This window comes from Eptatretus burgeri, chromosome 6, assembly GCF_056783735.1.
Source record: "Eptatretus burgeri isolate ZD-2024b chromosome 6, Ebu_testis_v1, whole genome shotgun sequence".
NCBI classification, from domain to species: domain Eukaryota; kingdom Metazoa; phylum Chordata; class Myxini; order Myxiniformes; family Myxinidae; genus Eptatretus; species Eptatretus burgeri.
The window spans coordinates 53847277-53858407 of NC_140966.1; the positions used below are offsets into that span (position 1 = coordinate 53847277).

Genomic DNA, 11131 nt, shown 5'->3' on the forward strand with positions numbered 1-11131 from the left:
GAAGCAGCCGGCTGAGGTGGTTCAGCAATGTGTTCCCCGGTCATTACATCGTGCAGATTGGAGGAGGAGGAGGAGGGGAGCTGAGGCGAAACCACAAACACCTCAGACTACGTCCAGCTTCCCACGGTTCGAACAATCCGTTTGACAATTGTACGACAAAGCGTCGCAAGTTGGTTAATTGATTTGCATCGATGTGAAAGGGGAAGATGTGTTGACATTGTATGTATGACAAGCTCATGGTAAGTTATGTAACCCTGTCAGTGTCGATGTACGTATTGTCCTGTGACGAGCAGCTCCATGGTGACGTGTAAGTGCTCGCGCATGCGCAGTGAAGAGGAGGCCTTCAAGTCGAGTCCGCGTTGGAACGTGGCGCGTGGCGCGCGTCACGTGGTGCGCTGTCAGACTCGGTCCGGATCGCGTGGGCAATCCAGTCGATAAGTCCGTACATCGCGGCCATCGGGGTGCCACACATATTGTGAGGTAACTAAAGTTATGGTTGTTTTGTCTTGTATCGTAATTGTTGTACTCTACTGTGTATGGATTTGAGAAAGATTAAAAAAAAATTTTTTTTGAAGAAATGTGACGAGTTAATTGGCGCTCTCACCTCCACGTTGTGTGTTTGGTGTGTGTGTGTGTGTGGTGTTTGGGTGTGGTGTTTGTTTGTGTGTTTGAATACGATCGGTTGCATCATCTTTAGTATCCCGACTCTTCATGCGATCAAGTTCGTCTGAGGAATCTCGTTGATAAATTCAAATATACCTCGTTGTAGTTTGTCGATACATTTTAAAATCGATCGTGTATCGTTTCCAGTGAGAGTGAAAGTGAAGATAAATACTACACGTTTTACGGCTGCCAATACAAGGAGTTTTCCCGCCTTTTTTTTTTACCTCACGAAAATACCTCACCTCATCCCCCCCCCCTTCATTTTGAGTTAATTAACGCTATTAAATGATTATGAAACTCCATTTGGTAATGGTTCGTCCCGATGTTCTTCGTCATTAGGTTTAACATACGTGGTGGTGGTGATGATGATGCTTTTTTTGGAATAAGTAGTTAAAATGTAATTGTCAGGTTTTTAAATATTTTCGCTTTGTTCCTGGTAAGAAGACTGTGTGTGTGTGTGTGTGTGTGTGTGTGTGTGTGTGTGTGTGTGTGTGTGTGTGTGTGTGTGTGTGTGTGTGTGTGTGTGTGTGTGTGTCTGTGTCTGTCTGTCTCAGTGTGTGTGTGTCTGTGTCTGTCTGTCTCAGTGTGTGTGTGTCTGTGTCTGTGTCTGTGTCTGTGTCTGTGTCTGTGTCTGTGTCTGTGTCTGTGTCTGTCTCAGTGTGTGTGTGTGTCTGTGTCTGTCTCAGTGTGTGTGTGTGTCTGTGTCTGTCTCAGTGTGTGTGTGTGTCTGTGTCTGTCTCATTGTGTGTGTGTGTGTGTGTGTGTGTGTGTGTGTGTGTGTGTGTGTCTGTGTCTGTCTGTCTCAGTGTGTGTGTGTCTGTGTCTGTCTGTCTCAGTGTGTGTGTGTCTGTGTCTGTCTGTCTCAGTGTGTGTGTGTGTGTGTGTGTATGTGTGTGTGTGTGTGTGTGTCTGTGTCTGTCTCCGTGTGTGTGTGTGTGTGTGTCTGTCTCAGTGTGTGTGTGTGTGTGTCTGCCTCAGTGTGTGTGTGTCTGTGTCTGTGTCTGTGTCTGTCTCAGTGTGTGTGTGTGTCTGTGTCTGTCTCATTGTGTGTGTGTGTGTGTGTGTGTGTGTGTGTGTGTGTGTGTGTGTGTGTGTGTGTGTGTGTTTGTCTGTGTCTGCGTCGTGGTACTTTCCTTTCTGTATGAGCCACGTGGCAGGCGTTCACCATTACTGTAATAACTTCCCACCACAGAACCAGTGAAATGGTGTTCTCAATGCAATGAAAACATCCCTACAGGTAATTGATCATTTTGCCTGATCACGCAGTTTGAGTCCATTGAGGTTTGAATGTACTGTGCACAGTCTCGATGTAATCTGGAATGCACAGCTGCGCCGTGTTACGAGGAGTGGTCCATACACATACATGGCAAGTGAGCCAGATCTTACGGGTTTGACCCGTTTTGTTTGTGAAAACCCGTATTTCATGGAAAGTGGGATCAATTAAAAATAACTCGGTTTCCCTTCCATCCATTCCACTCACAAGGACACACACACACACACACACACACACACACACACACACACACACACACACACACACACACACACACACACACACACACACACACACACACACACACACACACACACACACACCACATGCATTTTCACCTTTCTACTTTTCTTGGATGCAAAATTGTCAACAATGGCATCATACTTTAACCTGCATCATTTCAACGACAATGTCATCTCACCTGCATCAGTGCATCCTGCAATTCCCCCTCAACCGTAACCTACTTCAGTTCAAGCGAAATATCAATAGATTTCTTCTTTCTCTTTTGAAATCCATACTTTGCTTTGTGTGACCTTTCGCTTTGTGGTGGGTGAAATTCCATTAAAAAAATTAAACTTTTACATTTTGAACTAACTCCTCGATCGAGATGATGGCGACATGTGATGTCCTGTGATGATGTAGAGCGTAAAGAAACCTTTACAAGCTTCAGCTTTGACAAAGAGCATTCTGCCATTGCCTTGATTACCTGCATTGTTAGTTACTTATTGTTCATTACCTTGGCGTAGTTTACTGGGGTTGCCAAGCACTTGGCGAGCATTCAATGTGAAATGACTAATTGATCCCCCCCCTCCCCCTCCAAGTCATTTTCGTAACATTATTGCATCGAAGGAAAAGGTCGTGACTATCCCTTCACATTCCCCAACTCTCTTACCCTCTTTAAAATTTAAAAATGGACTTGTGATTAAGCACTTTAAAAACATTAATTTTTTTTCCTACCTTTGCTTTATCAAAATTACCAAGTCTTTTCAACTCGTGGAGAGATAAGATGCTCATTCTCCTCTACTAACACTTTGCATCTTCATCTTCCCAGGTTCAGTCTGTCCAGCCACCTTCATGTACTTTGTATTGCAGTATCCATTCTTCCTCTTTTCTCCTCACTTTAATATCTGGCTGCACTTGCTACTTCCTCACTACTACCAAACGTTTTGTGACGAATCATCTGCTTATTTTGTTTGAAAATGACAGGATTTGTTTTTGATACATTTTTCCTTCCCTTACTCCGACATCAATCCAACTTCCTTTTCCTTCTCTCCCCACTCCTCCCAAACTCCTCTTACCCACCCCCTCCCCACCTTTTCTTTCCTACATCAACCATAACTTTTTCTTTCTTCCTTTTTTTTGTCCCCACACAATTGTGCATTAAAAATATTGCCCCTCATGTGTTAAATAACCAAAGTATTTGCTAACCTCGTAACTTTCAATACTTCTTTTTATTGCAATTGTGATGTGTATATTTCTTGCAACCCTGTTTTTTATTCTCTCCTAGCGAGGTACCCATGCTATGCATGGGAGGGGTTGGACATTCCTGGACAGCCGGTTTGTGAAGGACTTAGGCAAACAATGGCGAAACTACAAATGCCGAATCCACGAATGTCACCGGTGGAAACACTCACATTATTTAATGATTCTCCTTTAAACTCAACCTCTCTCTTTTCATTCCAAACGCCATCATTCCAATCACAAATTAATGTTATACCATTAATATAACAAAATACAGTGTTACGAACACTCGTGAGGTAAACGAAGAGAAATGCCATTCTTACATTGCATCCGTATCAGGAGCACCTTCGTACGGATCAAAAGTCAAAATCATAATTGTATTGAGGTATTAATGAAATCTCCCATCCAACTTATAAGACATCCACTGGGACAGACCCCAAAATGTTCCACAGAAGTTTTGGTGGGGCTTGCCCCAAAACTGAGGATGTTGTTTTGGGTTGGATGGACAGACACTCCTGCTTTATAATATCGACAAGCAAATCAAACCCATCTCTAATGGGAATATTAAGGGGAGGGGGGAGAGACAGACAGACAGACAGAGAGAGAGGAGGGAGGGGGAAGAGCGACGCTTCACCACATGTCGCTCGCTGTACACTCCGGGAGGTAGGGGATGGGAACAAAGAGGGTGAACTGGGGAGGGGAAGGGGGTGTTATGGACTTTCTTTAAGTAGGGCATCTTTCCTCATCCATCCCTTCTGTCCATCCATCCATCCATCCGTTAATAAAGAACAGGCTTGGCACCACATGACATCACAGGGCACAACACAGGCAGGTGATCGATCCCAGCGAGGGAGAGTGAGGTGACCAAGGATGCTTGTTAAAGGATACAATTAAATAAGGCCGTTAATTATCTTCCAAAGGGGTGTTTAAATTAACCCAAACACCCAATTTTCACTCATGCACTACCTTAGAGGTCCCTTGGTATGCATGCAAAGTTTCAGGCTGCTCGGTTTCTTGGTTTTGGAGTTATGAAGGACACACACATTTTTATGGATGAGCCTTGCACTTGGAACCAATAGCATGGATTATTAGTTGTATTTACTATTTTCTTTATTAAGTGATTCTTCACCATTGAGAGATGGGGCCAAAAATGATATATATAGCACGATATCTCAAAAATGTATTGGCCCCGATATGTTCTCGTAGATCAGGCATTACGGGGTGGATGTATGTGCTCTACTTGGTGCCCTTCTAGTTTGTTGTTTGTTTGTTTTTTTTGTTTTTTTTTTAACTCTTCCAACTTCACATTTGTTCTGATGATTACCATGGAGATTAACCTAGGTCAGAGTTCACTTATTATTTGTGAGCTACATATTTGAAAGGCTGGGTATTATGATGCTATCAAACAGCTGTCGCAGGTGCCTTATCTTTATCCTTGATCTTAACACTGTGGTTGGAAAATGAGTCAGAGAAAAGTATTTTTGTTTGTGATTCTTGGAGTGTCCGTTCTGTGCCCGTTTTTTATTGTGCTTTGTGCTGTGGTCAACTTGCTGCAAGACGTCTGGCCATCTATGAGAGCAAATCTACCAAAACAGATCACTCTTGAGTTTGCCTTGCCACAAACAGCCTTTTGCGAAAGACTTGTGAGTGAATTTTGTGTTTTTAACCTCCGCCATCTTCGAAGATGGATGGAGGTTACTGTTTTCACCCCTTTCTGTTTGTTTGTTTGTTTGTTTGTTTATTGGTGAACAGTATTACGGAAAAACTCCTTGACGGATTTTGACGAAACTTGGTGGGGGGGGGGGGTGAGGTATGGTCCAAGGATCATGCCATTAAATTTTGGACTTGGACTTGGTCCAAACCAAGCTGTTTTTCACCTCCACGTTTCACCTCCCTCCCCAAAAAAAATTTTACAGAATTTTTTTTTTTTTTTTGCATTTCTACATGTTTTAAGTGATTTCCAACCCCCCCAAAAAATTGAGAAAAAAGTTTTTTTTGCATATCTACATGTTTTAAGTGATTTCCAACCCGCCCCCCCCCCAAAAAAAATTGTTAGAGAAAAAAAAAATTTGCAACTTTTTTTTCAACAAAATTTCGATTTCTTTTGTTTGCATTTCTACATGTTTTAAGTGCTTTCCAACCCCCCCCGCCCCCCCAAAAAAAAGATGGAGAAAAGAAATATAACTGTCAGCACTGTTGACATCATATTTAATGAATAAGATGTAAGGTTCACTTGAGTGACCCAGCAGTATTGGCGGCGGAGGTTTTGCACTCTCCTGAGTGCTCCCCCTCTTGTTCCAGCATGTTTTGTTATACAAAGTTTTATCCTTACTATTTGATTTCTGTGTGTTTGTATCTGTGTGTATGTCTTGCATAGAGCCAAATAGTACACAGTCGAGCCCAAGGCCTTGCATCCTAAGAGGTTAATTTGGCCTTCTGACACCATTCAAGCAGAATTGCACGTCCAATGCTGAAACTTCAAAATGTTGATTTCAACATTCCCCCATTCGGCTTTGTTTGTTCCCTCCACAGGGGGAACTCCTGTCTGTCTGTCTGTCTGTCTGTCTGTCTATAAGCAAGATATCTGAAAAAGTAATGGACGGATTCAGGAAATTGGGTGTACAACAAGGAGGAATTGGTTCCATTTTGTTGAGTGTGTGATAAGACCACATTTTGGAAAACGGTCGAAACCATGTTGGTGATCAATATTTGAATTACTGTCTCACTAATTTAATCCTCCATGCATTCCCAGTAATCCAAATCTGCTTACGCATGAAAGTTGGCAAGAGCCTTCACATATGCATCCTAAAGGAATATAAATGATTTGATAAACACAAGACCACAGGTCATACTCAAATCCAGGATGAAGACAGACAATTAATAATCACGAAACTTAAATAGTGAAGCCACTAACCTCCCTATCCTAATGACACGCACACGCACACACATACACGCACACACAGTCATACACACAGTCATACACACAGTCATACACACAGTCATACACACAGTCATACACACAGTCATACACACAGTCATACACACAGTCATACACACAGTCATACACACAGTCATACACACAGTCATACACACAGTCATACACACAGTCATACACACAGTCACACACACAGTCACACACACAGACACACACACAGACACACACACAGACACACACACAGACACACACACAGACACACACACAGACACACACACAGACACACACACAGACACACACACAGACACACACACAGACACACACACAGACACACACACAGACACACACACAGACACACACACAGACACACACACAGACACACACACAGACACACACACACACACACACACACACACACACACACACACACACACACACACACACACCACACAGTCATACACAGAACTAGGTGAGGTCGTGAGAGGCTGGCAGTTAATCCTCAGGCTGAATAAATAAATAAAAATGCAGTCTCGGCAGAGCGTCCCGGCAGGGTCAAGTGAGAAGAGATGGAGCATGCATGTCCCAAGAGCACCAGCAACGACTCATCCAATGAAGACTATTGGGGAATAATCAGCTGCTTCTTCTTCTTCCTCTTCTTCTCCACCATTATGTCCACGTTCCTGTGGGGTTGTCCGGGGGAAGTTTGATCCAAGTCTTTCACAAACCGGCTGGCCAGGCCTGACGTTCGACTCAGGTTAGGGCAGGAATTTGTAACTTCGTTATGGTGCCATTAATAGCTCACCTACTCGTCATGAAGGACATCGTGGGATCTTTTTCTGCCAACTAATGCACATAAGACCAGGTAGGTGCATGTAGAAGTGTTGCAAGGCTGCAAGTGTCTTGCTGACGGTGGGTTGCCTCCCACAAGTCTAACCCTTTCCTTCAGGTGGCAGAGCTGGTGATTGGATTTGTGGTCTTGGGATTTAGCTTTGGGAAAGGGGAATTGTTGGATTCTGTACATTCAAAGGAAAATGAAAGGATTTGATGTCTTTTTCATTTTGCTTCAAAATATTTTTTTGAACCAGATATTTGTGAAACTGAAGACTGTACTTTGTTCCCTTTTGCACATTTTGTTCCAGAACAAAGATTTCTTCCTTCTCCCTGAACATTTTTTTTTTTTTTTTTAGGTTTCATCATATATATATATATATATATATATATGCTGCACTGGACGTACTGCTATTGTCACCATGCTCTTGCATTTGAGAAGTTTTTCAAAAAGCATTACCCGTCGTAAGTTAATTGACTCTAATTTTGAAGACACGAAGCTGAACCGCTGCCTTTCTACCACCGACCTCATTGCTTTAGGGGTGAGTTTTACTACATTAATATTTGAAACACTACATACGTGTATTTTTACTCGTCTCCTGGTCCTTGCCTCTTCAAATTATTTTGTGCAACTGTTTCTCTAAGGTAACTCAGTCAAAATGTATTTCCTTTTTCTCACTCCTCACTCACAAAGGTGAATCCTGTTTTACCTGCAGATTGGCAGCACCCTGGGTGCCGGTGTTTATGTTCTCTCTGGTGAAGTGGCAAAGAAAGCGTCTGGCCCATCCATCATACTGTCTTTTTTGGTGGCGGCCGTGGCCTCGGTGCTTGCCGGGCTGTGTTATGCAGAGTTTGGTGCACGAGTCCCTCGAGCAGGCTCTGCTTACATGTATAGCTACGTGAGCATCGGGGAGTTGTGCGCTTTCGTCACCGGCTGGAACCTCATCCTTTCATATGTGATTGGTGTGTAAATTCAATGCTGCGAACGATTGTAATATTACTGATGTCATGACGCAGTAACAAAAACTTTCATTATTGTTCCGGCTTGCCTGCTTGCTTGCTTGCTTTAAATCTTAGTTTTAAAATTTTTTTTCATTCTTGCATGATGTACTGCTTTGCAATAAGTTGCAGGTTTTTGGAGGAATTCCTTCGAACCTGTCCTAAAAGCAGATTCCATCAGAATGTTTTTCATGTTCTTCAGGTAGGGGTTGAAATTTTCTTCATGGATCAGCATTTCCTGAGAGGTAATGATCATACTGAAGGCATGTCTTGCGGCGAACAGTAAAACACAATGAACTTCGATATTTAAGATAATCGTTTTCGTGTAAGCAAATATCTTTGAGGCAAGGATGCATGCAGCGAGTACATTGTGGTCCTTTCCATGTATACAGTTCAGTGAAATGTATTTTTGTTAATCCCTTTCCAAAATACTTTTCTTTTCCTTTTTCTTTGCAAAAAAGAAAACTGGAAAGTTCGTGGAACACCTTACTCCATGCAGTCTTGAGAAAAAGGACACGTCAGTGTCTTTTAAAACTATTGCTTTGCTATGAGATGCCATTTTGTCTGACTCTCAGTATTCACGAACACTGATTGGGCAAGCGGCAAATTTGATTGGTTGAGATGGCATAATGTTTTGTCCAAATACTGATAAACTGGATGTTCTTGGAAGTGATGAGGTGGTCTTATGTTGTGCAGTGTTCAAGTATATCATTGATTTGAAATAAAATAATGGTTTTAAAGGCTGTAGAAAAAAAAACAAACTTTTTTTGTGGAAGTTTATCACTGTTGATGCAGCATCTTTTGCGGCACGTTATTTAACACATTCAATTAGTTATCCGTGCCTGCAGTCTGTGTCCTTTTATGGTATACCTAAAAATTTAAATGTCCTCTTTGGAATGATGATCAATTTTGTTTCACTGCTGGCACATTCATGAGGGCCAAGCCAAAGCACATTTACACATACAGACTTCCTCACACCTCATTCGGACGATATTCTCACACGTTCTGTCTCTTGTTTTCCGTCTCGTCTACTGTGGACGCAACAGAGCAATTGCCGAGGACAAGTCCCAAACAACTGTTCTTTTCAGAGCGACCCCACAGACACGCATCCTTCCTTTTTCTTCTCTGCACTTCTGCATTCCACTTGCTCCTCATTCGACCTACTCTGACCACACACCATGAGACATCCTCAGTTTTCCTCTTCCACTCCCCCTCTCACTGGGAATCATGGGCCCGTCGGCTGCACCAGGTACAAAAGAGGTTACAAATACCTCGTCTTTCCTCATTTATCTTTGCTCTCTAACTTTCCTTAGGGTATGTTTCTGATGGTGCCTGTTTTTGTGTACTACAAGTTAAAATTGCAGAAGTTCTCAATAATTGGGTAAATTCTGCACTGTCTTGTTTCTTTTGTAAATATTTGTATTTCTCTTGGTTCAGATCAGGTCAGGTATGGGAGCATGTGCCGGAGCAGGAGGTTGCTGCGTCCACTTTCCGCCAGCACTCCAGGGGGCCTCCGTCTGGCCTTCCCCCAGGCAGATGCCAGGTCCATCCCCATCTCCTTGAGATGCTGGTAAACCTGCTGCAACCACGAGGCACGTGGTCGGACCATTGGCCTCCTCCACTCACGAGACTTCCTCGCTGAGAGAATCTAGTGAGAAGGATCAGCGTCAGGAAAACGAGCAACATGTCCACACAGCCGCAACTAACGCTTACGGACCATGCAGGTAACAAATCTCATCCGAGTCTCTCTCAGCAACCGCTCGTTGGACACAAAATCTGACCAGCGATAGCCAAGGATTCTCCGAAGAGACCTGGTACCAAAGGAATTAAGTCTCCGTCTCAGATCCTTTGTCAGAGTCCAAGTCTCGCATTCATAGAGCAAGACTGGAAGCACCAAGGACCTGAAGAACTCGGACTTTCGTCGTCCCGCACAGGTACCGGCAGCTCCACATCCCATTATCCAGTGTATCCATGACTCCCCAGGCCCGACTCAGACGTCTATTGACTTCTGACTCACAGCCAGCAGAGACATGAATATTACTGCCAAGGTAAGTGAATCTCTCCACGACCTCAACATCCTCACCACAAACATACACAGACAGGACAGCAGCATCCAAGATGTCATTGAAAGCCTGGATCTTAGTTTTGACCCAAGAAACCCGTAATCCCAGCGGCTCCGACTCCTCATTCAGCACCTCGAGGGCCCCCAAAAGGATATCTAAAGTCTCCGCAAAAGATGACTGCATCATCTGCGAAATCAAGGTCCGAGATCTTGACATTCCCAAATGATGCACCACAGCTTGATCTTTCCGACATCCTCCCTAAAATCCAGTCCATACAAGTCCTGAAAAGTGTGGGGGCCAGTACACACCCCTGACGAACTCCAGTAACAACTGGAAATAAGTCAGAGATGGTACCACCACACTTCACAGCACTCTCAGTACCAGAGTAGAGTTCAGACATCAGATCGATCAGTTTTGCTGGCACCCCACGAAGACCAAGAATCCTCCAGAGGGCATCCCGATTCACTGAATCAAACGCTTTACAGATATCAACATAGGCTGCAACCAGCCCCTGCCGAAACTCTCTTCTGCGTTTGGTGAGGACACGAAGAGCAAGGATACGGTCAATCGTTGACCTCTTTGGTGTAAAGCCTGACTGCTCTCGATGCTGGTGCTCAAGCAGATGGTGGCGAACCCTATCAAGAATTATCCGAGCAAGGACCTTGCCCGGCACTGAGAGCAGTGTCACTCCTTGGTAGTTGTTGCAGTCTTGGCGATCACCCTTCCCTTTCCAGAGAGGGACAACAAGGCCCCTCTTCCAATCAGTTGGGATGATGCCTGTGTTCCAGGCATAGCACAAAACTGCATGCAACGACACGAGTGCAGCATCTCCACCAGCCTTGAGAAGTTCAGCATGGATGCCACAGATCCCTGGAGCTTTACCCCGTTTCAACCTGTTCACCGCAGCCC

General features: G+C 43.8%; 1 protein-coding gene across 8 annotated transcripts in view; it reads left to right on the forward strand.

Moving 5' to 3' along the window:
* Position 1: 1 nt before the first annotated feature.
* Positions 2 to 11131, forward strand: part of LOC147024804 (cationic amino acid transporter 2-like) — a 48106-nt gene continuing 36976 nt past the window's right edge. For 2 of the 8 annotated variants that reach the window (XM_085885087.1, XM_085885089.1), the window contains exons 1-3: positions 1883 to 1900; positions 7520 to 7702; positions 7877 to 8123. In XM_085885087.1, the coding sequence (XP_085741213.1) occupies positions 1883 to 1900; positions 7520 to 7702; positions 7877 to 8123 (448 nt within the window). The other 6 variants (XM_085885085.1, XM_085885084.1, XM_085885090.1 and 3 more) reach the window with 6 other exon arrangements.